This window comes from Fragaria vesca, linkage group LG5 (assembly GCF_000184155.1).
Source record: "Fragaria vesca subsp. vesca linkage group LG5, FraVesHawaii_1.0, whole genome shotgun sequence".
NCBI lineage: Eukaryota > Viridiplantae > Streptophyta > Magnoliopsida > Rosales > Rosaceae > Fragaria > Fragaria vesca.
This window is the reverse complement of record NC_020495.1, coordinates 5,804,825-5,831,099: the sequence shown is the minus strand read 5'-3', so window position 1 is coordinate 5,831,099 and position 26,275 is coordinate 5,804,825. Positions and strand designations below refer to the sequence as shown.

Genomic DNA, 26,275 nt, shown 5'->3' with positions numbered 1-26,275 from the left:
GGATCCTCCTCCTCTTCCCCAATTTCCCTCCCTCCAAACACAGCCCAATCGACCCCAAAAAACAAAAAAGGTCCGTCGTCCATGTTGATCAGGTGGGGCCATCACTTTCCAAATGGGTGTGCTTTTTTGTATTTTCCTAATAAATTGGCGCGTAGTTTCATATCGTTGGTTGGTCTGGTTTGCTCTCCCATCTTGCACCATTCCATTTCTTTCCAAAGTTCCAATCTTCCCTCATATATAAACATCTCTTCTCTCTCTCTCTCTCTCTCTCTCTCTCTCTCGCTTCTCCAGTTCTCCTTCCACCACTCACAAACCCTCCTACTTGCTCTAATGGACTCTACTGCAACCACCACCATGAGTCTAAGAGCCACCTCATCATCTTCTTCCTCCTCCTCCTCTTCCTTCTTCTCCATCCCCCCAACTCAAAAGCCCAACTCTTTACCTTTCAAGCTCCGAACTTTCCGCTTCAGGCGGCACCAATCCCTAAAATGCATCCAATCCCCACCGTCCGATCCCACCCCCAAAAACCCTACCTTCTCCTGCTCCGCCGCCACCCTCTCCCCCTCCCCCACCTCCTCCGCCGCCGACGACCTCGCTCCCTCCAAGCTCCGCCGCCTCGCATCCGAATTCCACTCCCTCACCGAGCCCCTCGACCGCGTCAAGCGCCTCCTCCACTACGCCGCCCTCCTCCCGCCGCTCCCTGATTCGGGTCGGGTCGACGCCAACCGGGTCATGGGATGCACGGCCCAGGTCTGGCTCGACGCCAAGATGGATCACGACGGCAAGATGCGGTTCGCCGCCGACAGCGACTCCGAGATCACTCGAGGGTTCTGCTCGTGTCTGGTGTCTGTTCTCGACGGGGCGGCGCCGGAGGAGGTTCTGGCGGTCAAGACCGATGACCTGGCGGCGCTTAATGTTGGGTTGCCTGGTGCGCAGAGGTCTAGGGTTAACACGTGGCATAATGTGTTGGTCAGTATTCACAAAAAGACTAAGGCTTTGGTGGCTGAGCTACAGGGGACGCCGCCGTTCGAGCCGTTCCCGTCTCTGGTGATCACCGCCGATGGGATTCAGGCCAAAGGTAGCTACGCCGAAACCCAGGTCAGCATAATAGCATGTGTTTCGATTTCGATTAGTAAGATTAGTTTTGTGGAATGTTAGTTAAATTTTGGGTTGAATGACTTGAATTTAAATGCAGGCGAGGTATTTGTTTCCGGATGAGGATAAGGTTGAGGAGCTTGTTAATGTGTTAAAGGAGAAGAAGATTGGGGTGGTTGCTCATTTTTACATGGACCCTGAGGTTCAGGGTATTTTGACTGCTGCGAAGAAGCATTGGCCTCATATCCACATTTCGGATTCGTTGGTCATGGCGGACTCGGCTTTGGAGATGGCGAAAGATGGATGCGAGTTTATTACAGTTTTGGGGGTTGATTTTATGTCAGAGAATGTCAGGGCGATCCTTGATCAGGCAGGCTTTCAAAAGGTAGTTGTTTGGTTCTATGTTTATGGAGAAGTCGTTACTAAATGCAGGGTAGTGTAACTGTTAGATGAATGAGGATGGGTTCATGAACTTATTTGTTCAGATATTTGTTTGGTGCAGGTCGGTGTATACAGAATGTCAAGTGAACGAATTAGTTGTTCTTTGGCAGATGCTGCGTCTTCGCCTTCTTATATGAGTTACCTTGAGAATGCTTCTAGGTCACCTCAGTCATTGCATGTTGTCTACATTAATACGTCACTGGAGACAAAAGCTTATGCACATGAGATTGTGCCAACAATTACCTGTACTTCTTCAAATGTTGTCCAAACCATTCTTCAGGTTGGTTATACGACAATCTTCATCCCAAAATCTCGATTATATTTTGATTCTGTACATCTTATAATTAGAACAAATAATCTTCATTTTCAGTTGTTGCTGCTTTCTTATCTAAAATCTATGTCACTTCTCTTGTGCAGGCTTTTTCTCAAGTGCTAGATTTAAATGTATGGTATGGTCCGGACTCTTACATGGGTGCAAATATTAGAGTATTGCTTGAGCAAATGACAAAGATGACAGATGAAGAAATTGCTGAGATACATCCAGCACACAATAGAGACTCAATCAGATCTCTGCTACCTCGCCTGCATTATTATCAGGTGTGAATATGTTTGTTTTTAAGAGGTTATATGTTGTTGGATACCTGAGTCCCCTGCCTCTGCATATTGACTTGGTGCTAGACTATTGATCTGATTTTTCTCTGATACATTGTCAGATATGTCATTTCAAGCTTTTCTCTTTAACTTACCTTGCGCTTTTAATGCATGGTACTCTTACGTTTAAATTAATGTGCTGACACTTTGATTTTCTTGTATTAGGATGGGACATGCATAGTGCATCATTTATTTGGAAATGAGGTTGTGAATAGGATAAATGAAATGTATTGTGATGCATTTCTAACTGCTCATTTTGAGGTCCCTGGAGAAATGTTTGCTTTGGCAATGGAAGCAAAGAGAAGAGGAATGGGAGTTGTGGGGTCTACCCAAAACATTCTAGATTTCATAAAGCAAAAGGTTCAAGACGCTTTAGATAGAAATATCAATGACCACCTTCAGTTTGTGTTAGGGACGGAATCTGGAATGGTTACTTCAATTGTTGCATTAGTTCGCAATTTGTTAGGTTCTGCAAAGTCAGGGGGAGCAAAGATCAATGTTGAAATTGTATTTCCAGTTTCATCAGATTCAATGACAAGCACATCAACCAATTCTTCTTCAGGCCTCAGCCCTGTTAAGATGGGTGATGTCATACTGCCTGTTATACCTGGAGTGGCTAGTGGGGAGGGGTGTTCTATTAATGGAGGGTGTGCATCCTGTCCATACATGAAGGTTAGTAGTTTCAATAGTTTTTCTCTTTTTATAGGTGCATGAAGGCTAACACATTCTTGAACTATTCTAGAATGCCAAAGCCAGAAGAACATTCTAGCATGTATGCTGTTTTATTTTGGCATCAGTAGATTAAATCTCAGGTCAGCACCTACTGTAGCATAGTATAGGGACATGGTTCTACCGAGTTTGTCTTTCTTGAGATGCTTGCTTGGTGTGTAGAATGGCATCACCAAGAAAATTCATTTGAACATAACGGAAAGTAACTGTAATATAATATGCCTATGGATAGCATCCTGTTTTGTTCAACTCTCATAGCTTTACAGAGGGGTAAATATGCCTGATTGCTTTGAGTTTATGTAACTGTTGGCAAGTTCTATTGAAAGATTGAATAGTGTTTGAGTTGGGTTTTTCACATAATGTTTTGATATGTTCTGCCAGATGAATTCTCTCAGCTCCCTCCTGAAGGTTTGTCACCACCTACCTGATGAGACTGACACTGCCATTTCCGCATATGAAGCTGCACGATTCAAGCTGCAAACTCCCAATGGAAAATCAGTTGCGGATGTCGGATGTGAACCAATTCTGCACATGAGGCACTTCCAGGTTAGTCTTCCCAGACAGTAGAAATGTCACTCTATTTGTAAGGAACATTTGACAGTTTTCTGAATAACCTCTGTTGCACTCTCTTCTTTTGCAGGCCTCTAAAAAACTTCCAGAGAAGCTTGTTTTCCAAATCTGTAATCCGTCCACAAATGGGAAGTCGTCAATAAGCTGAGTGAGAGCAGATTCTGAGTCTGAGAACGGCTTCCATCAAGCAAAGTTTTCATTGCCAGAAATGTTGTGCCTCCTATTCCACTCTGTCACAGGAGCTTGTGGCTATCCGGTTTGATTACTCACAGTGTCACAGTTTAGTTCAGTGTTTTGCTTCCGAACTTGGACAGGGAAGAAACTACAAACTAGAATTGGTCATAGTTTGGTGCTTAGATCCATATAGGACTTGAAGTTATAATAACAGTGATATTTACATTCAAACTACACAGAGTTGTCAGAACATTGTAATTCTTTAGTCTTTCGCAACGAGATTCCTCTTTGGGGTCAATGCTGTACAAGCTATATTGTCATTCTTCTTCACAACCCAATTCACGAGTATTTTACGGTTAACATATAATATATGAACTTTTCCTCTTTATAATTTTTTTAATATCAAGTTTTAAAAATATCAGATTGGTATTTCATGTTTCAATTGGTATATATAGTCATTAAAATGACTAATTTATCCTCAAACAAAAAAAAGACCAATTTACTTTTAAATTCTTTTTTTTTCTTAGTTTTTCTTCTTTGTTTTAATATTCCAATTTTTTTTTAGCTTTTTATATTTTTAGGAATGTAGAGAAAAAATGCATCGTCACTTTCTCCTTGTTTATAATCAGTTCTTCATCTCAATCATTATTGAATGTCAACGACAACAACAAAATCATTGAGTGTCAGCGGATACAACAAGGATTGAACTTTTGTATGTTTTCCCTCTTCAATCTTCTTCAAGTTTATAAAGGTCAACCTAAATCATCAAATTTCAAAATCTTTTCTAATATTTCTGGAATATGAAAAACAAATTAAAAAAACTAAGAAAAAAAGAGCACTTAAGGGTAAATTAGTCATCTTAATGGTTATATATACTAATTTTAAGTTGGGATAGAAATATGAGATACCGTTCTGATATACTAAAGTTTATAAGGAGATAAAGTTCGTATACCATTCGGACGAATTTTTTATTAATCTAGATACATTTTGGGCTCATTACTTAAATTTTCGTATGTAAAATGTTCCAATTATATGCATAACAAAGAGGCCTCGTCATTTTAACTGTTTCGTAAATTGAACTCAAGTTTGTAGATTTAGACCTGACGTTCAACCACTAAGCCACATACACCGCTATTGCGAGCCAAGCTCCGGACCTGCGGTGACTGGGCGGCACGCACCAGTGACTAACCACCGACCCAACCACTAGGTTGGCGATTCCCTCAGATTCTTCTAAACAAAAAAACAAAATAAAAACGATACAAAGGCTCGAATTACGCCACGTCGCACTCAAAATGGCCATTTGGTAAATGAAGACGCAGTTCGGTGCTGGTTCTGCAAGCCGTCAACGGCCCAAACCAACAATTATTGGGCTCATGTAAATATAAATACTTTTGTTTGTGAATAGCTTAAAAATCAAAACTCTCTCTTCTTTTTCATCTTGGGTTGTAACTTGCATCAAAATCCGAAATGAACTAGTATATTATATATGTAGTACGACAGATTCTCCGACGACGATAATCAAAATCGCTTCCTGGTTTTTTCTTTCCCAAACCATCGGAGACGATAGAAACACCCACTTGTTTTCATTCAGCAGTCACGTGGTAATCTCTCTCTCTTCTATTATCATCTTTTTCTAATATTCTCTGATCCCATTGCGTGATTCCATTGAGTTCTGTTGAGGGTGGGCAATGTATGTAAAACTCATCACCGCCGGAGTTACCCAATTGCAATTTACTTTTCTTTCATCGACTTGCTCATAGTCTTTTTTTTGAAAGAATTGAGGTTTCCAATAAAGTTTCCATTCAGAAAGAAACTTTGAGGTTGGGTTTGTTCATATGCTTCAATTTGCGAAGATAATATCTTGGTTTCATATTGTCTGTGGGATACTAGTACAGGTTTAGGATAATTCTGCTTGTATTCGAATTCTGATGTTCTTAGCTGAATTTAAGTTTATGTCTGATGATTTTAGTTTATGTTTGTTTCGTGGAGAGGTAATGATTTGTACTCCAAATCAGTTCAAACTTTGAAAAGATGATTGGCTAATGATGAATTTTTTCATTTGTTGGCAGGACAGTAGTTTTTGGTTAATCTAGAATTTGAAATAAGCTGCACATTTGAAATGATGATGGTTGATTCCAGATTTGGTTGTTAGTTGGTAGGATTTTGTTTGCCTCAAAGCAAGTAAAACCATGTTCAATCTAGAATGTTGATTGCACGATCTGAAGTTTGTATACCATAATGAACTTTTAAGAATTTGATCATGCTGTCTCATAGGGTTCTGCTGCGAGCAACAGAATGGGCTCAACAAATGGCTTAGCCAGTGCACATGGGAAGCGGCCACTATTTTCTTTTGGGGTGATCTCTGATGTTCAGTATGCTGATATTCCTGATGGCCGATCTTTCCTTGGTGTGCCACGATACTATCGCCATAGCATTGTCATACTGAAAAGAGCAGTTCAAAAATGGAATGAACAGAAGAAGCATAAGTTTGTGATCAACTTTGGGGATATTGTTGATGGCTTTTGCCCAAAGGACCAGTCCTTGGATGCTGTAACAAAAGTTGTCAAGGAATTTGAGAATTTCAGTGGCCCTGTCTATCATATGATTGGTAATCACTGCCTCTATAATCTTCCTCGCATGCAATTACTACCGCTGTTGAAGATTCCAAGTATCGATGGTCGTGCCTACTATGATTTTTCACCAAACCCAGAATTCCGATTTGTTGTGCTGGATGGCTATGATATCAGTGCCATTGGTTGGCCTCAAGATCATCCAAATGCAATTGAGGCTTTGAGGTTTCTACAGGAGAAGAACCCAAATACAGATAAGAACAGCCCAGTTGGACTGGAAGGCCTGAAGAGAAGGTTCCTTATGTTCAATGGGGCAGTTGGAAAAGAACAATTGGAATGGTTAGACGGCATTCTTCAGGAAGCAACAGAGTTGAAACAAAAAGTAGTGGTTTGTTGCCATCTGCCTTTAGATCCTGGGGCATCCTCCAAAGAAGCACTTTTGTGGAATTGCGACGAAGTCATGGGTGTTATACACAGATACAACTGTGTGAAGGTTTGCCTTGCTGGGCACGACCACAAAGGTGGTCACGCAATTGATTCCCATGGAGTACATCACAGAACACTTGAAGCCGCCCTTGAGTGCCCGCCTGGGACAGATGCCTATGGATATATCGATGTTTATGATGATAAGCTTTCCCTTACTGGCACTGACCGGATGGCAAGCACGGACATGCAATTCAATCCTCAATCAGACTTTCGAGAGAAACAGCACCAAAAGTTGTGAGTAATTCTTCGAGTCTGGTGCAGACTGTATGTAATATTGTTCTGACATGTGATTATGTACAAAGTTATGCACAAGCCTCAAAAGCCTCGGTTCCCTGCACATATTTGGGATTGTACACAAGCTACTCATGTTTCTGTAGTCCCACCGGAACACCCAACAGAGAATTCTATGCTGGTCTGTTTTCTTGACACCGATGTACACTAGCATTTGTGATTGATCCATGAAGAACCCATAAGGTGGCTGGAAAGTGGCTAATCTTCATCCTGATAGTTGTCAAAATAAAACTTTCTGAGCTATATGTATGCTTTTATGGTGTAAAAATATTTAATACTGATCAGTTGAAGAAAATTTACAATTTCTGTATGTTGAGTTGTCTGCTAATTTGAGTAGGTGACTTTAAGCAATCATAAAACAGAAAAAGCAATTGCAGGCTTGCAGCATGGTAACCTTGCTAACCTTGCTTGATGTGGAAGCCTTTCACCAAGAATTCTAGGTTTTTTTATTGATGGGACTAAGAATTCTAGTTACTCACTTCCTTTATATAAACAAGTAAGAATGATAAAAATGCTATGTGATATAATAGGCACTTAAGACACATTTCATGAAATTCAGAAAGATCAACATCAAGTATGAAGTACGTACCAAGTACCAACATTACATGAGACCTTAAGGCCTACTACAGTATCTCCTTCACTTGTGATGGGACGACTTTGCCCTGGTCTTCTCGATGGCAAAGAAGCCAACCAAGGACAAAACGGAGAAAACACTGAAGCAAATCGACACCACATCAAGCCTCTTGTGTCGTCCGGTAATCCCCTGGACGTCAAATATGTTCAAGTCTTTCTTAGCATTAGTGCTTTGACCGTACGCCACCGCAACGCCGGCGCCGTCGTACACGTATGCTATATGCCCTATATATGCATTAGTTAATAAAAGATGATCATGAAACTGATGAACCTGCTTCTGTTCAATTGGTCTTGTAAAACAAAGCTACCTGCTCTTGTTATAGAGCAGTGCACGCATCAGTTATTTAGACTCAGAATTATATATTACCAATTGGCATGGGTTTGACTGACTCTCTTGCTTACTGCGATATGAAAGGATGAGATCGAAAAGGCTTCAAGAGCTGGCCACTTCATCTGAGATTGCTAACTAGTTGAAGAGGTATTGGCAGCTATAAAATGAGCTGTATATTACATTATTACTAAACAGATGCCACATCTTGAACATCACTGAATGTTTCTGAAATCATTTTTGCTGGATAATAGATATATGACGATGTACCCCAATGATGAACTCGATCTTCTTCACTAGCAAGGCTTATATACAGGACTGTTTCCTGATTACGTACATGTGCACATTTCTCACACGCACCTCAAATTTTATTAGTGTTGCAGTATTATGCAACTCATTATCAGCTATTATTCTGATGGCTTATCAGCTAAGCAACAATGAAGAACAAAATTGAGAAAACACTGAACCAAATAATCGACACCATCTCAAGCCTCTTGTGGCTTCCACTGACCTCAAATATGTTGTAGTCTTTTTCCTGCCCCGTGCTTTGACCATAAGCCACCAGAACACCGGCGGAGTCGGTCACGTAGGCGCGTACGAAATACGATCCGATTGGTACGTGGCGGTCCAAAGTCGACTCGTAGAACTGCCAGTTACTAGAGGAGTTGTACGGTCCGGTATAGAACTCTATCTGGCATGTCTTGTCCTTGTCGAGGTCGTCCTCCGTCTTCCTCTCCGGCTTGCCCACTTGACTCACCGGCGCGTAGCACAGCTTCAGGTTGACCGTCTTATACGCCGTGTCGGTCCCCATTGGGAAACTCCTATTGTCCAGAGACCACAGAACGCCGAGTATATCTTCTCCGGCTGTTATCTGAAAATCTAAGTACTATGTCCCGTTCGGTGTCGTAGCTCCAGCAAAAGAAAAACAGGGAAAACTGTAAATCCCATAGATCAAGTTGAAGAGTTAAAGAAACTTTTGGTAAATAAAGCTCGATCTGCATGGAAAATAGTTAGTTACATGTATGCAACTATATATGCATACGTACCCCGGCCTGGTCTCTGAGCCGCAGCAAAGACAGAAAGAGTGTTGGGCAGAGAGGATAGTAGAATGCCTCCATAAGCGGTTTCTGCCAGGAGGAGGAGAAGAAGAGTCGCCAACAGAATCCGACCATATGATGCCATCGATCTGATAGTTTTTGAAATTGTTTGATAATAAGTCCTTTCAGTCCTATATATGCTGAATATAATGCTATAAATAGCAGCATAGAAGCATAGTAGGAGCAAACAGCCGCGCCCCCCGTTTGAGCAAAGATTATTGAGCTGGTATTGAAAGAGTGTATATATATCTTGTATAAATTATTCAAATTTTGCTTATTCTTTTCCAGATTAAGTAAGAATGACGGTGTTAGTTATTAGCTTCAGAATGAGATGACTTACTTTGAACTGCATGCAATGATTCTGAACCATTTTGAGAGAAGACCCGAATATAACTAACTTTTAATCAGTATTATAGTCACCTCCCCATAGTTTTATGATATTCGATCTTCTAGTGGCAAACTGAATCGTGGGTACGTAATGTCTAGCGTTCATAATTTGCACAGTTGTTAGGGAAATTTTCTTATATATGACCTGTGAGGCTCTGACTGAAAATTTTCACATGAATTCACGTAATTCATGGCCATCTTAAAACAAGGGAAACTCTTGTATGCACGACGTGATGACAATCATAAAAACAAAATAGTCTTTAAATATAATGCAGAATGCATGATTATTAATACATGAATCATGAATGAGGAGCATTCGGATATTAAGATGGAGAAGTTTTTCACTAGGGATACGTTCATGATCTTTTTCCTCATACGTTATGCAGAATTTAAATACACAGTCATTTTCAATTTATCATTAGTGTAATTTCTTAATAAAGGAGAAGAGAAATAGGTCTTCTTAATTTGTAGCCGTCTCTTTAATCTGGTAACTGTTGGATCATCCAAAATAATGAAACATCACAGAGAGTTGGATGATGGGAGTGTACCACGGAATATCACTTCACTGATTAGGTCGGCTTTGCCCTGGTCTTTTCAATAACAAAGAAGCCAACCAAGGACAAAACGGAGAAAGCACTGAAGCAAATCGACACCACATCAAGCGTCTTGTGTCGTCCGGTGATCCCCTGAACCTCAAATATGTTGTAGTTCTTCTTAGGTCCCGTGCTTTGGCCGTAAGCCACCGCAACACCTGCGCCGTCGTACGCGTAGGCGCGTACGAAGTACGAGGCAGTAGGCACGTCACGCTTTATGGTCCAATCTACGTACTTCCACTTGCTAGAGCCATGTTTGTATGCCCTAGTTTCGATCTTGAACTGGCATGTCTTGTCCTTGGCGAGGTTGTCCACAGTCTTCCTCCACCCGCGGTCCACTTGACTCACCGGCGCGTAGCACAGCTTCACCTTCACAGTCTTGTACGCTGAGTCGGTGGTTCCGGCTGAGAAACTCTGGTTTAGACGCCATGAGATGCTGAGTTTGTCTTCTCCAGCTTTTAACATCCCACCAAAGGTCCAACTACCTTCGGCGGGTTTCACAACTGAAATGATGCTGAGTTAAATTAACCCTCATAGTAAGAGAAAAGCTCGAATTTTGGACTAGAAAGCTGAAAAATTTTACATACCCTGTTCAGGTTTGTGGGGTGAAACGATCATTTCGATAGTGTTGGGCAGAGAGGAGAAGAGGACGACGCCATTTGCATACGAGGGTTCTGATATGCACGAAAGAAAAAGAAGAAGGGAAGCGAAGACAATCTCACTACGCGATGCCATCTGAGAATTTTCGGAAGTTAATTTCTACTTGATTTCTGTGAAATCTGAATCTCTGTACGTATATATAAACATTCAAGCGAAAATCTTGCACTACAATGCAGCTTAAAGCTGCATGTGTGAACGAGTGGAAGAGGCGACTTTCAAACATTTTTTTTTTCTCCACTAGCTAGTTACTTTTAATGCATTTTCGATTCCTTTTCATTATTCAATTTTCAAATTTAACCAATGAATTTCAGATATAAGCTAGCCAAGGTTCGTGTTACTTGTTAGATAGTAGCTAGTGCTAGAGTTGGATAATGTGGTCGCCTGGTGAAGGTGATCAGCACATAGCCTCAGGGAGTGTGGTGCTCGTATCCAATCCAGTGCATTGTAGATGCAAAATGCATTGATCGTCACTCATGATTCAATTATCGTATTGATGATAATCCCTCATGCTGATTAGCTTTTGTGCTTGCAATTTATCCGGTACATAAACTATTGTGGCAATGTTGGTTCAACATCGAACAAATAGATAAAAATCATCAATAATACCATTAGTGACAACTACTAAGATGGTTCATCTATATTCGTCTATCAATTCGTGACTTTGTACTAAAGCGATGTCTATGACATACTCAAACATCAGCAGCTAAAAATAGTATTATCTAAAAATCATAAAAAAAATAAATAAATATCGTGCAGTGTCAATTGTCTATAGCTATATAGAAATCATCATATGTGCTAGAATCATCGGTGTCTTATATAGTGACATGCTTTACTAACTTATATATTCTTGAAGATTCGTAAATCAGCCACCGAGAATCACTACGACATACTAGTTCATCATAACCTAAAATTAAAATTAGTAATTATCACATCAACAACATTGCATTGACTTCATTAAGGATGCAAGCTCATCATCATACACACCATCGTAATAGTATAAGATAGTGATGACCTTCTATTCTAGCACGTCGACGTAATATTGTACTAATTATAGTTGTCATCTCTTCATTCCTAAGCCACACTCGACTCAACATTTGATCACTTTCAACTTCTCATACATTTAAAGTATTAAAAACATGATAATGCATAACTGCTTATGGGAAAACAACGACTATAATCTTACAAAGCTAGTGAAGGTAATACTAGAACCAACCAAACATTGGTGGACTTTTCTGATTCCCATTCTCATAAATCGGCTTAGTTGCCAACATTTCTTTTGGACGACTTTGCCCTCGTCTTCTCAGCAATGAAAAACCCAGCCAGGGACAAAACAGAGAAAGCGCTGAAGCAGACGGAGACGATATCAAGCGTCACGTGGCGGCCGGTGATGGACTGCACCTCGAACAAGTTGGAGTCTTTCTTAGCTCCCGTGTTTTGGCCGTAAGCCACCTCCACACCTTCGGCGTCGAAGGCGTAGGTGCGTACGAAGTACTTGCCGGTGGGCACGTCACGCTCAATGGTCCACTCGAAGGTCTCCGTGGAGGCGTTGTACGGCCTGGCGACGATCTTCTTCTGACAGGTCTTGTCCTTGACGAGGTTGTCCACTGTCTTCCTCCACCCGCGGTCTACTTGGCTCACCGGCGCGTAGCAGAGCTTCACCTTGACGGTCTTGTAGGCCGAGTCAGTCCCGGCTGGGAGGCTCTGGTTCAATCCCCATGTTACTGAGATTTTGTCTTCCCCAGCTTTCAGGAGTGTTCCGTTTGCCGCAACTGCAAATACCAGTTCTTGTTAGAATCAGAAATTAAACAAAACCCAATTGAAGAACAATGATTTGAGACTAGAAAGTCGGAGACTTTTCATTGAAAGTAAAGCTGAAACGTAGATCCATGAATTAAAATGAAAACTTAAACAAAAACCCAATTGGAAAACAAGGATTTGGGAGTAGAAAGTTTGAGAATTTATCATGGAAATTATGCACATACCATGTGTAGTAGTTACAACAAGAGTTTGTTTCAGAGAGGAGAAGAGGACACCATAGGAGGTTCCTGCCAAGCAGGAGAGGACAAGCACAGAAGCCAATAGAATCCCAACACGAGAAGCCATCTGAGTCCTTTTGGTTGCTTTGAGTTGCAGAAAGGCAGAGAGAGAAAGAGAGGGAGATACTATGAGACACTGATACTGAAGATGATGAGATGATGATTAACTGGTACTTGGGGAACCCTTTTTATACAAAGTACAAGGCAAAGAAAATAGAATAGAAAAAGTGAGAAATGAGGTACGCAGAAAAGGTCAAAAGGCCAAAGTATATGCTGGATTGTGTGAGATTAGGAACCTAAGCGTTGCACTGTGCGTGGAGAAAATAGCATAGAATATGATCGAAATGGCTCTAAAGAACCCTGAAGGGATGGTTTTGTTTGATATTTTGGAATAGAGTATTGAAACCAAACAAGATTTTTGGGCTGAATGTGTTTGGGGTTTTGTTTAATGGTTGACTCTGAGGAGGTTGGAATTTGTTTGTGTTCATATACAAGGTTGAAGCAACTTGCCTACTTGGCCTTATGCTCATTCCTATGGATTCTATACCTCTGAATATATTTTTTTTCATTTGAGAGATTCTATCTTTTTGTCCTCTAATGTTTTGGAAAGGGCAAACAACAACAAAAGGAGAAGGCCACAGAGTTGGGAAGCAAATGAAGCTTACACGGTTATAGACAGACAATGTTAATTAGCAAATGAGAAAGAATATATTCTGAGAAGGCAAAATGCTTGTGAAGTCAACTAAGAGAGGCTGAGAAGGCGACCCCAAAGGCAAAGCAGACCAACTATGCTTGCATAAGTGTCTCTTGTCTCCACTCTAGAGGCTCTTAGTTAAGCCTCTGACAAGAAAAATACAACGTTCATCAAACTCGATTGATCAAAGATTATATAAAAATGAGTAGTTTGAAGGATGTTCTTCTTTAGTTCTTTTCATTTAGATATAAAGGAGAAGAGGGATTCAAATTCATCAACGTCAACAAGAATTTGTATATGAGAATTCTCAATAGACCTAGAGATAAGGGATTAGTACTTTGTGAATGTACGTTCTTAAAGGAATATTGCAATTAGAATTTTAAAAATGAAGTCAAATAGTTTATAGTAGTTAGATGCTTTGGATAGGAGAGGAGGTGCTAGACGGATATCATATATATGCAAGTATTGTTAATCAATTCGTTATCAGTATATAGACAGTTCGTACATTTTTCTTTTGATTCATGGGAGAATATTGACATGTATGGATTATGAATGTGCTTATCCAATTCTTCTTCGGCTGTTTGTATTACACACACACACAAAAAGAAAAACTTTATACTTTTCTTGATAAACGGTTTTAAAAAAATGATGTTTAATCTGTACCGGATCATGTGAGAAGGCGACTGACCAGTAAAGACATATTGAGATTTAATTTTAACTAACGTCAGCGAGATTCGAACACATGTAGAGATTTCATACCTAAACTTTTACCTAGCTCGACCATGGTAAAATAGAAATGAACTTGGATTTTTTTGTTTTTTGTTTTTGAAATGACTAAATGTCATACATTCAAAATAACTATGTGCAAGGAGCAATCGATATGTTTACTTATTCTTCTTCGAATCAACTCAAAAAAACAAAAAAAACAAAAACAAAGCTCCGATAACCATAGATTGTAATAGCTTACACAAGCAGTTAACCTTATAATCTACAATTTACGATATAAAATTATTGCTTCTGTTGAAATAAGGTAAATAAGGACCTAACACAATAAAAGTAATATGGCAGAGTGAAAATGAGGATAATTAACCATAAGTGGTTGAAGAGAGCAAGGCAGCAGGTGGCAATTATTTCTCTTGATTTCTGCTTTGCAGGACCATCTGTTGTTTTTTTTCACCTTGCATTCTATGATCACATGCATGATAATCAGGATTGCAGAGTAGACTTTCATCAACTACAATCATAGCAGGCATATGATACCTCCTCCGAAGCCTGTTTGTAATAAGTGGTTCTTCTCCTTCATGTTCAATCCTTATAATTTCCATCGTGTAGTCCTTTGGAATCTCCTTGGCCACAACTGTACCAGTTTTGGTAGCCAAGAACGGGTAGACAAGCATCGGGGGCTCAAGCTGATTTGAAAATTTAAACTCAAAGAGCTTAGTCCAAGACTCAGCTAAAAGCCACAAGGCCCAACGCATTTTCATGATAACTCATGCATCCTTGCATTGGAAGTTAGGATCACCAATAAAAATTAGGAGCCATAAAAAAAAAAAAAAGAACACTAGGAGCACTGTATCACGATTCCAAATGAAATTCCTGCTAGAAACAAATCAGTCATGTACCAAAAGCGAAACGTAGACAAAATCACAAAATACAAGGTTTGGCATCACATACACAAAGATATGTACACTCACAAATACACATAGTAAAAGACAGTGACCGAAAAATGCCGGCCGAATATTTCCAACTTTGCTAGGTACGTCTCTCAGAATCAATGACATATAACCCAATGATCATCTGAAACATTGATCGGAGCTCGCCTCTTGTACTTGTTCTTTGGATCAGAGGACTATTCGATTTTACCGGCTTAGCTATGGCGACGAGATTCAGCAGCAAAGAAAGCAAAAGGCCTACAGCACTAACCATGCAGCAGCAAAACAAGAAACCTGCAGCAGAGATAATCCGCCGTAAACAGCAACCGCAACAAGTGGCGGACCTCACAGACTTCATGAACGACATGTTCTTCGGCACCGTCAGCACCGAGACCAAATCTTATAACTTGACCGGAGACTTAGACGACTACATGGAGGACAGTCCTAATAGCAGCGCCACCACCACTCCTACTAGTTCTACCAGTACTCCTACTAGTGCTACTGCTAGAACGAGTAGTAATAGCAAAATGACTCAAGAATGGCTAGAAGAGGCTAAGCGCATTGTTGCGTCTTCCCCTTCTCGTAGTAACTCACCTTCCCGGTTAGCTACAGGCTCGCCGAGGTTTGCGGCAGCCCAAGGCCAGGCTGCTAGGTTATCCCTCTCTTCGGCACTTGATCGCAGGGACCCGCTCTCTAGGTCGGCTAGAAGGTATGTAATAAATATTAATGTAACATGTTATGTTGCTAAATTATCGATATGATAGACGAGTTCGGAATTCTCACTTACCCAACCGAAATAAATAACACAGGTATAGACCGACGGAGAGCTTGAGTGGAGAGATATTATCGAAGACCACAGCGAAGCACAGCCGGAACAGGTCGGAAGTAGCGCTAGACACCCCATCTTCGCCTGCTTCTCCACAAGATGATTCCCCTGCTGCGGCGGTGCACAAATGGTTTTCCAATATCCTCAAGCCCTCCAATCAGGAGCAAGTACCCAGCCAGCAGCCACAGCCAAATTCCGATCCTACCCCTCAAACTATTCCTCCCCGCCAACCGCGGCCACGTAGGTCGCGGTTCCAAAACGATCCTTCCTCACCTCGCCCGCAGGGGATCCCTGTCCCTTCCCGCCGGACCTTTCAAAGTCCATCAGCAACACCTGATAATAAGCTGTTGTCTCCGCCCAAAGACCTTGTTCCTTCGGCCCACCGGAGATCTATATCGTCGTCTACTTGCTCTATCGAGAAGGCTCCAATAAAGGCTAATCCAGTGGGTTGGCCTAAGGATGAAGCTCAAGCACAAGATCAAGGAAGAGGCATTGATGATCTCAATGAGTTTCTCAAAGAACAAAGAAGAAAAATTTGTAAAGTCTTGGATGGTCAAGTTAATTCCAAGGCTAGAATCGTACTTTCCGACCCTTCAAATAGTAAGTACTTTCATAAGTTATGTATACATTCGATTTATAATCTAAATAACTTGATATTATGACGTGGATAGTTGATATGTTAATTCACGTAATTGATTATAATAAGTGATGTAATAACTGAATTATATGATCTGTTTAATATGTTTCGATTTAGTTTTCAAATTTGTATCGCAAAGATGACAGTAGTACCAATAATGTGTCACTGCATAACACTGGAATGCAGGTACAAGTACGATGGTGGCAGCAATATGTTATGCATGGCTATTGGAGAACAGAGTGAGGAAGGAAAATAAGAAGAGTAAAGCAGGGAATGCTAACGAAGATGAGGAGCAGTATGTTGTGGTTCCAGTGATGAATGTAAAGAGAGGGAGGATGTGGAAGCAAAGAGAGGCTGCTTGGCTATTTTACCATGTTGGCCTTGATGTCACTTCTTTGCTTTTCTCTGATGAAGTAAGTACTTTCTATGTGCCTGTCTTCTTTGGCATTTCTATGTGCTTATCTGCTTTGTAATTAGGCCTAAATGCTGCAAGTTGATTTGTTGATGTAATTCGCGCTGTTGCAGGTGGATTTAGAGAGTCTAATGATGGCTGGCAAGTTGAATATCCTTGTAACCGGGCAAGATGTCCTGAGAAATAATGGCGAGGTTGGATCTCATTGCACCATTCTTACCGATAATTACTGTGAAGATGCCTATCATCTACTTGACAACCCTTTGCTCAAGAAACTTCTGGTACTTACTTCACCCTAGCTCTCTGAAAAGGAAGCATTTCTTTTCTTTTCTGTTAAGATTTTCAGGGACTTTCTTGTGTTGCAGCTTGCAGGTATATTATTAGACACTCAAAATTTGAAAGCATCAGGTCAATTGTCTATGACAAGAGACGCAGAGGCAGTTCAGTTGCTCTTAGTTGGCTTGCCATCCAATTACCGGAATGCACTCTTCGATCAATGTACCAATTTCTTAATATCCTTGTCTAGATCATCCATGAAAATATGTTGCTTGTATAAGTCAAGTCTAGTAACTTTAATCAAATTTCAATCTTATGGTGTTCTCTATGATCAGTGACACAACATCAGGGGGACAGTTCCTTTCTTGAGGCTTTGAGGCAAAATTATGGGAAGTCTCCTAATGAAAGTAAGCTAACTCATATATAGTTACATTCTGTAGCTTTGTTTACATTAGGATATCATTAGTTCACAGTTCACACACTACAGTACTTCAGAATTTTTACTTGACACTTCTTCATATGATTACAGGCAGCGGTGATGGTACAGAACATGTGAAGCAGAAGGTTTCAGAGAAGAAATCAGCTTCTAATTCTCGTCGTGAGATGAATTTAATCCAAAATTCAGACAAGAATGCTCATGATGCTGCAAAAAACGCAAAAAAGGGTTCTCCAAAATCTGGTTAGACTACATTTTATACTCTATCAGAGTCAGATTTATAATATATTCACATTCATTTTCTCCGGTCCTTAGGTAGCATGGTTGAATTGAGTAATTTCTCCACTACCAATCTCCCATTTTCTTAGGTTCAACCTGGTGCAGTTTTTATGTAGAACGGATACATGTGATCCCCTTATAAGCTAATCCAAAATCACCTTTAACTGAAAAAAAAATGAGCTTTTTAAATAATTCATTGATTCCTTAAGCTTTTACAACTGACATGTCTATGATTTCATGCCTTGTTGTAGCTAAACCACCTGTCACAGCAGCTTCAGCTCCACCACCAAAAGGGGTGCCTAGTCCCAACCGAGGAAAGAATCAGTTCTTCCTTGCAAAATGGTTTGGTTTTGGAAACAAATGAGGACACATTACTATTTTGGTATGTTTTAACTGTAAATTTCATCTAGCTAGAAGAACCTGCATTGATGACATTAGGAGAAAAAAAATCTTGATATCTGCTGATACCATCAAGGAAGTATTTTGCCCATGCCAATAACTAAATCCAAAGTTGCTTTTAGTTTCTTGTAAGAGGAAGATTTGAAAAACTTCATAGAGAGAATGTAAAAATGTCCTTTGTGGCAATGTGCCTATGCCTATTTATTGTTTTTTTTTGTCAAATACAATAAGGGCTGGAGTTGTTGTTGAACTTGATATAGTATTGGTAACATCGACTCATGCTGTATTACAACTGTGGTTCTTTATCTCATTGTTGTTCTTGTTCACATGCACCTTGAATTTCTTGTTTTCTTCAAATTATAAATGCTTTGCCTGGAAGAAGTCAAGAACACTGTTAACTGTATCTGTTTTAAAATTGTCCAGGCCTGTAAACGTTGAAAGTAGTTAATGTTATTCTTGACTCATGATAGCGCCATTTCAGAGTTGATTATATGCTCCTCCATATGCTATGAAAATAAAAACAGTGAAATGATGCATGCTCTTTGGTAAAAAGGCCAAGTTTTCATCATGAACTAAAATAGATGGAAAATTTTCTTTTGAGTTGGCAGTGGAAGTTGCATGACCAAAATAGTTGAAGATATTCAATAATTTTCTACAGGTGGAAAGTAAATCCATGTCTTTTAACTTCGATTTTTCTCCTTTTCAATCCAAAGATGCCCTTCTTTGTGATTTTCCAGTTCTTTTCAAATGGGAAGGTGGGTGTTGGTTAGTTAAGGTCAAAAGCTTTGAGAAAAGCAAGGGAAAAAAGAGCAAATGAAAGATAAAGAAACTGTTACAAGTTGCCAATCAGTGATTCAATCATCATCAACAAACAGCTCCTCTTCTCATCTGTCACATATATATATATATATGATCATTATATACCAGATACAAACATTCAGTAACCTTTGAACATACATATTGTTTACATTTCTTTTATATAAAAACATATTGCATACATGGTTTGGTACATAGAGTTAGAAAGAAACTACCTACTGCTCAATTATCAAGATCAGATCAAGAAAGAGAAAGAGGGTCTGTATATATAAAAACATACAGATGGAGATGCTTCTAGTTGGAGAGAAAATTATTGAGCATGTATGTGATGTTACAATCTGTCTTTGTCCAATATGCCCATTTCTTCATTCCCAGCTGTAACTAACTCCCCAAACCTTTGTTGGGTCCACTTCCTTCTTTCTCAATCCAACATGCATCTTCACCATTCCATGATATCCCATCTCCCATTTCTTGATGACCCTTTTCATTTGCCCGCCTCATTCTTCAGATGACAATGATGATGACACTACTAGTCTAACACATGGTTTGATTGGCGCGCCGCGATGCTTCTGTAACTCATAAAACACTTTCAACTATTCCGTAGATTAGAAGGGCTACCAAAAACGTTTTTGAGCATGCGAAACGCTCTTTGAGCACTTCTAAAAGCAATGCCAAATGGGGCCATGATATTCCTCTCATTCAACCTTCCAAGCATAAAGAAACAAGCAAAACTCAGAAGAGCCACTTGCATTAAGCCCTTCTAGTGAACCACAACTTGTTTGGGAAGATAGTGTTGATGACATGTGAGAAGATAGTGTTGATGACAAGGAAGATGAAGGCGGCGACGAAGAAGATGATCTAGACAATGGTGATAGAGATGTGGAAGGCAAAATTGGCTTGAAAATGAACAATGCATGCCTTAAACCAGGACTAAACAACCAATCATGCACATCCCAATACACCTCTATTCTCAACTTATTGATATGAATAGATTCATTACCTCTGAACTTCCACTGAAGGTGTTTGACATGAACCACCAAATGTCCATCTACTCTAATCTCCAACTCTGGCTCAACCCCATTTGCAGAACTGCCAGCATTGCCCAAATTTGCGGCTCTATTCTTGCACTCAATAGAGATTTCATGAAGCCTGCCCTTCTCATAAAACTTGGCCTTTGTGGTAAACTTTTTCTTGCCAAAGATGTGTTCTTTTTTAGAAACCAAAACGGGATCAATCAAAGCAGGCCTAAACCCTGTCTTCTTATATGCATCTTTCTTAAGATCACCAAGTAGTAACACAACCTCTTCCTCACAGACAACTGCAACATAATACTCGGACTTCGGCTCAGTTCCACCATTGAACTTTGCAGCCTTAAGATCCCAGAAAATGTCAACTTGTTTCCCATTGACCGCAAAGCGCTTCGAGCCTTGTTTTCTCCAGAAGTACCATGGCTTGAGCTCAACTTTGCAGGAATGGTGGTTCTCTCCATCAGGGCCCTCCACAGAGACTGAGAGGCCATGAAGGAGAAGGTTTTTGCACCATGTGATTGTGATCAAGCGGCTCTGGCCAGCAAGCTTGGCTCTGTAGACTGACATGTAGACACTGTGGCCTGACCTGGTCACAGCTGAGGCATCATCACTGAGCTTCTCAGCTGAAGAAAAGCAAGCAGGGATGCCAATGTGGTCTTGCATAGTGTAAGAAGTTGTGAGTTGTGAGGAGGCTAGGGAGGGAAACAAATTGGGGAGAGCTGGATTGTGAAATCTGTGAGTAGTATGGAATTTTAATAACATGGGTCATGGGGAGAGAGAGAGAGAGAGAGAGAGATCTTAGTCACAAGATGGGTGAGTCACAGATGCGGCCAGAGGGGTTGTTTGGCAGCATTCATGGGATTTTAAAATTGAATTCCAAACTGGCATATAGACTGGCAGTGAGTGAGAGTGAGGGAAGAACCAACCTTTTATATTCTATAATCTGCTGGATTTGGATTGGATTCTATTTATATTGGATTTCTTTATTTGTTTTTATAAAGTTTTCTACTTTTGATTTACCAGACAGCTTTAGTGAATCCTAGGTGGGTTTTGCTTCTGCTGCACTTAAAAATCACTTGGTTCTGTACATATGGTTAATAGCAGAAGAAGGCCATTTATAGTCACACACCAGATTTCTAGCTAGCTTTACAATGACCTGTCAAAACTAAACGGAATTGGGTTTTCCAATGCGAGTCTTGATGATTGTTTATTGTTTGAATAAGTGACATCTCTAAAGTTTCAATGTGGGATGGAGGAGAAGTAAAGTTCAGAACTTTGTGTTCAGAAATGGTGTAGGAGAGGGAATCTAGGGGTGGAGACAATTGCTGAGTAAAAAGACTGAGGAATCTCTATTAATTTTGCAGCTGCAGATCTGGTCCAGCCCCCTCTAGCTGTGTCATGCAGCACCATATGTATATTGGCAATATATTGGTGCTCATTATTGTTGCAGACTGTGCTGGATAATCCCTCATTTCTATATATATCGGAAAAGTGAAGGAAAATAAGAAATAAAAGGTTTATAAAATGAGAGGATATCTGCTGTGGGATGTTGATGCATTATAGTTTACGGTCTGTCTGCAAATTCAAGCAATAAAAGAGGAAGCACTCCTTAAAGATGAGATTCTTTTATTTAGTTAACTGGTTTGAAACCTTGATGGATGTAGGTGAGGAAAAATTTAGTAGAAGATTTCCTCACATATTTTTCTGATTAGAACGTGAGTCAAGACTTTGCGGTTAATGTCTTCATGCCTTTTTCCATTTAGATAAGTCAAATATAAGAAAATAAGGTACTCGTGAAAAATATTATGATGCCTAAATCGACTGATTTAGTTGTATTAAGCGTAGACAAAATCGATTACTTATCTCGAATGTTCAACTCACTAAATATTTATAAATAAGGTATATGATATGTCGACTACCGTGTGTAATGATGTGTAAAGTCTGAACTCACGCGATAGTGGATCATTGCGCCCCTCACACGATAATGTGGAGGAGTGCTTTCCTCTTGCTCAAGATTCCACCAAGCTAACTAATTTAAATGTTCGCTTCCGCCTTATTTAGATCACCTTGAGAGGATCCAAGTTCTTCAAATAGATTGAGTCATCATTTTTGACCTGTCTCCTGATTGGAACATGATACCATCTCATTTAAATCCACCTTGAGGAAATTTCACCTTATTTAGATCTACCTAAATGATAGATCATCACAACTAAAGGGGATTTCAACCTCATTTAGACATGTCATGAGAAGATTTTGCCTAACTTAAATTTGCTCGTTGAACAGATTTTGTTTCAAGAAACCCATTATTTTCATATCTTAATATTATACCCCCTGAGTAGGCTGAGTTTGAGTTCATGGTGATCAAGTAGGTACTTGCATTAGTCAGTTTAGCGGGAAAATTAAATGTAAATGGAATTCATACTCCCTATCTTATACACACTGTTATATTACAAGATATTTTTCCATTAAACTTGCACTATGATAAAGGGTTGCTCAATAAATGTCAAATTCACTATTGGGCTAAGACTGTATTGTTGTTTGACTTGTTTCATTTTTAAATCATCGAGTCCAATTTAGGCCCCAACCAAAAAAAAGAAGAAGCCCAAAACAAAAAGAAGAAGAAGCTCTGAACATAAACCCCAAATTCTGAAAAACCTCACACACAGGTTTAGCCGTCGTCGTCGTCGGTAAAGTCCCAGAAACCAAAATTCTTCTCTACTTTTTGATTCCCCTCATTTTCTGAGCAACCCAACAAACCCATTTTGATTTTGCAGACGTGAGCTTCATAAAAATGCATTCTTTAACTGCTGGCCTCCGATTTCTCCATAGGCAAACCTCAAAGATCGCTCATTTCAGTTCAACCGGAGCAAACCCATTTCGCGGCGGTGCTGGGTTTAGCGGCTCCATAGCTTCCGATGGAGTTGGGTCTCTCTCCAAGTGTTCTTATCATTCATTTGTATGTTTCCATATCGCTCTTTAAATTTCCAATTTTTATCGTAAAGTTTCTTTGTTGTTTCTCTAATTTCTTTGAGGAGCGTAGTAGTCGAAGATTGAACTTAAAGTAGCTGATGATTGGAGTGTGTTAGTTCACTAGTGTAGCCTTGAGACCAAGTGTTCTTATCATTCATCTATATGACTGTCAGAGCCAGCCATTGGCTCACCTGGACTTAAGCGTAGGTTTGAGATTTTTGAGGTAAAAAATAAAATCACTCTAGGTTTGGGTCCTTGGAGGCTCGCAATGAAGTACTCTCTCAGAGTAGGGATCTTTGCAATACGGAAGTGATCAATGAAACTGAGTTCGCCCTTTGGTTGCCAAGTTTTTAAATTGTTGCAGAAGGATTATGTAGTATGTTGTTTAATTCGAATGTATCAGATAAATCCGGCCACCATTTGTCTGTGTTATATATCGGTGATGATGAGTTATCACCAGGCAGTAGTGAATGTTTACCTTCTGCTGTTTATTTTACTATATCAATTCCATTCAAGTACCATTCAGTGAATTGTTGTTATGTTCTAATTGAAGCATCCCTTAGTAACTTGTTATTTATGTGCATGCGAGTATTACTTTGGAATCTTTCCCCCTTGTTTGGTGGGTTTTTATACTTGTACTGTATCATAGTATTGTTTCGGTTCAATTGGATACCGGATACCCTTTGTTTTACAAGATCATAGCTATAAGAAACATGTGCTCATCTCGTACTCAGTTTCATTGATCACCTCACATTACACAATTAACACCATTGTTTTTTTTTTTTAAGGACCACCATTTTTAATATGCATAAAAGTTACCATGCCAAAACGGGATATCAATCTGAGTGTGTGTGTCCTTGTTTGATTAGATATTGAATAAAATGATTGTGCTTTGAATCAACTTTGGTTGTCTCTTCCACCATCAGTATCGAGTAAAAGTTTACCCGGCAGAGATAGTTATTATTAATCCACAACTACTTCATTTGTGAATTTATGTTGTTTCCCTGTTAACTTCAAATAAATTTGGTTCATGGTATCGTGTATATTGAGACCGTTGCAGTGGGTTACATTGGAGCTCTAGAACCATTTTAATTGCATCCTGTAATGCACTTTTGAATCTGAGTGTGCATATATATCTTACCTTTCATCATTTGGATGGTCACTTGATAGTGTTCATCAAGTTCATAAGTTAGTGTAGAATTCGTTTGAAGACCAATGTAATTTTTTTTGTTTTCCTAGCATATACTTATTTTGTGATGCTTATAGATTTATTCCACCAGGCCAAAACGGGCTCTCAAACTGAGACATTGACGTGCTCGAGTACTGCCATGTTACTGAAGAGTCCTCAACCAGGCTTGTTTCAATGGACAGGAATTTCACCACCTTTCCCCTGCAGGGGCATGACAACAGTGGGTAATACAATTGAATCAGCAACTCAAGATTTGACGACTGAGCTTGATGCACCTTCCCGCGTCAAATTTAAGAGGCTTGATAAAACTGCGAAGCACATAATGCAGGTAAGCATCTATCTCTCCTGGCATTTTGTGATAAGAAATAACAGATGATCTCTTCCTATTGTTACAATTGTGAATTCTATGTTTTCCACAGATCCTAGATAAAGAAGCTGTGCAGGAAGTGAGGGAGCAGAGAGAAATCCCTGACATAAAGCCTGGTTATATCGTGCAACTCAGAGTGGTATAATATATTCTCCTTGATGTTATAGTGTTCTTTTTTATCTGGATGCAATTCTGTTGGAAACAAACTTTTTCACCCCTCTCACTGACCTCCATATGCGAACAGGAAGTACCCGACAACAAGCGGCGTGTTTCAGTCTTGAAAGGCATTGTGATAGCAAGACGTAATGCTGGTCTAAACTCAACATTCAGACTCAGGAGGCTAGTCGCTGGAGTCGGGGTTGAATCTCTCTTTCCACTGTAAGAAAACTTGGTGTTTCTGTTTCCTAATATGGTCCTCTAGTTCTACTTTTTTTGACTCTGCATCGAGTGTGAAGTGTAATTTGTGATTTTGTTGGTTGGATGTCCTAGAAGCAATTTACCCTAGTTATTTCTCAGCCAGTCAACTACAATATGTATCAGATAGTTGTACAACATCCTGTACAGGCCGGATGTGAAGCGGACGTCCGCACTCGGCTTAAAGTGCGGACGTCCGTCCGTTCTCCACCCTCCGGCACCGGCGACAGCGCGTCTCCACCCCAGAAGACTCCAGCAGCGTCCCCGACCACTTTCCCTCCCCGGCGAGTCCGTTCTTTTCCAGTTTTCCGGCGAGATCACCCAAAACTTCAAACAAGTCGATCTCGCCGGAAAACTGGAAAAGAACGGACTCGCCGGGGAGGAAAAGTGGTCGGGGACGCTGCTGGAGTCTTCTGGGGTGGAGGCGTGCTGTCGCCGGTGCCGGAGGGTGGAGAACGGACGGACGTCCGCACTTTAAGCCGAGTGCGGACATCCGCTTCTCATCCTCTCTGACATCCTGTATATGATTACTATTATTTTTTGTTGGAACTTATAGATTAATGGCTCAAATAAAGAGTTTTACATCTTGGAGCCACAAGCCTGTAGTTCCATCACTGAAACCATTAGGACTATTTTTGCAGTGATTGATTAGTTCTTTCTTTTGCATTTACCTCATTGTGAATAACAAGCTCCATTGAAACCGGTGACTTGTATTTGTTAAAGATTTGAACTTGTATTTAGTGTGTGGGGTTGCTTGTTCTTATCATTTGTTTCATTATCTACTATGATCTCAGTCTCTAATCAATGACATCTGTTGGTGTGTGACAGATATTCACCTAACATAAAGGAGATAAAGATACTGGACAAGAAGAAAGTGCGAAGGGCCAAGCTTTACTATCTCAGGGACAAAATGAATGCACTCAAGAAGCATTAGTGATCCATTTGCGTAGTGGGATAGAAATGATGTCCATGTATGATTTGGGTAACCTATTTTATTTCTTGTCTTTGAGCATGTTAGATTTTTTGTATCTTTTGCAAGTCTATGAGATTTCTGGAAGATTGTTGAAACTGTGCACGAGCTTGAAGAATATTATCAAATTGGCATAAATGTGTTTCGGTTCAATATGATCTTTTGTTTC

The 26,275-nt window shown here is 40.1% G+C and overlaps 7 protein-coding genes across 7 annotated transcripts; 3 read left to right on the top strand and 4 right to left on the bottom strand.

The window, feature by feature from the left end:
- The first annotated feature begins 330 nt into the window (after positions 1-330).
- On the top strand, positions 331-4,049 carry LOC101313707. Its single transcript, XM_004300970.1, has 7 exons — positions 331-1,098; positions 1,196-1,480; positions 1,598-1,816; positions 1,954-2,133; positions 2,353-2,859; positions 3,298-3,462; positions 3,557-4,049. Exons 1-7 carry the CDS (start codon positions 331-333, stop codon positions 3,632-3,634), a joined length of 2,202 nt encoding a protein of 733 aa, XP_004301018.1. The 3' UTR covers positions 3,635-4,049.
- A 1,085-nt stretch (positions 4,050-5,134) lies between these two features.
- Positions 5,135-7,316, top strand: LOC101314949 (manganese-dependent ADP-ribose/CDP-alcohol diphosphatase-like). The gene is made up of 2 exons (XM_004299102.1): positions 5,135-5,261; positions 5,935-7,316. The coding sequence occupies exon 2, from the start codon at positions 5,956-5,958 to the stop codon at positions 6,952-6,954; it is 999 nt and encodes a 332-aa protein (XP_004299150.1). The 5' UTR covers positions 5,135-5,261; positions 5,935-5,955; the 3' UTR covers positions 6,955-7,316.
- A 328-nt stretch (positions 7,317-7,644) lies between these two features.
- LOC101313419 (high-affinity nitrate transporter 3.1-like) lies at positions 7,645-8,779 on the bottom strand. The gene is made up of 2 exons (XM_004300969.1): positions 8,431-8,779; positions 7,645-7,865 (listed from the first exon to the last, which is right to left on the bottom strand). The coding sequence occupies exons 1-2, from the start codon at positions 8,777-8,779 to the stop codon at positions 7,645-7,647; spliced, it is 570 nt and encodes a 189-aa protein (XP_004301017.1).
- Positions 8,780-10,021: 1,242 nt separating this feature from the next.
- Positions 10,022-10,780, bottom strand: LOC101313124 (high-affinity nitrate transporter 3.2-like). The gene is made up of 2 exons (XM_004300968.1): positions 10,633-10,780; positions 10,022-10,548 (listed from the first exon to the last, which is right to left on the bottom strand). Exons 1-2 carry the CDS (start codon positions 10,778-10,780, stop codon positions 10,022-10,024), a joined length of 675 nt encoding a protein of 224 aa, XP_004301016.1.
- An 850-nt stretch (positions 10,781-11,630) lies between these two features.
- LOC101314660 (high-affinity nitrate transporter 3.1-like) lies at positions 11,631-12,965 on the bottom strand. Its single transcript, XM_004299101.1, has 2 exons — positions 12,688-12,965; positions 11,631-12,474 (listed from the first exon to the last, which is right to left on the bottom strand). Exons 1-2 carry the CDS (start codon positions 12,806-12,808, stop codon positions 11,963-11,965), a joined length of 633 nt encoding a protein of 210 aa, XP_004299149.1. The 5' UTR covers positions 12,809-12,965; the 3' UTR covers positions 11,631-11,962.
- Positions 12,966-19,863: 6,898 nt separating this feature from the next.
- LOC101312836 lies at positions 19,864-20,859 on the bottom strand. Its single transcript, XM_004300967.1, has one exon. It carries the CDS (start codon positions 20,857-20,859, stop codon positions 19,864-19,866), a length of 996 nt encoding a protein of 331 aa, XP_004301015.1.
- A 1,941-nt stretch (positions 20,860-22,800) lies between these two features.
- Positions 22,801-26,258, top strand: LOC101314373 (50S ribosomal protein L19, chloroplastic-like). The gene is made up of 6 exons (XM_004299100.1): positions 22,801-22,883; positions 22,971-23,152; positions 24,447-24,683; positions 24,775-24,861; positions 24,967-25,100; positions 25,965-26,258. The coding sequence occupies exons 2-6, from the start codon at positions 22,988-22,990 to the stop codon at positions 26,068-26,070; spliced, it is 729 nt and encodes a 242-aa protein (XP_004299148.1). The 5' UTR covers positions 22,801-22,883; positions 22,971-22,987; the 3' UTR covers positions 26,071-26,258.
- Positions 26,259-26,275: the final 17 nt, after the last annotated feature.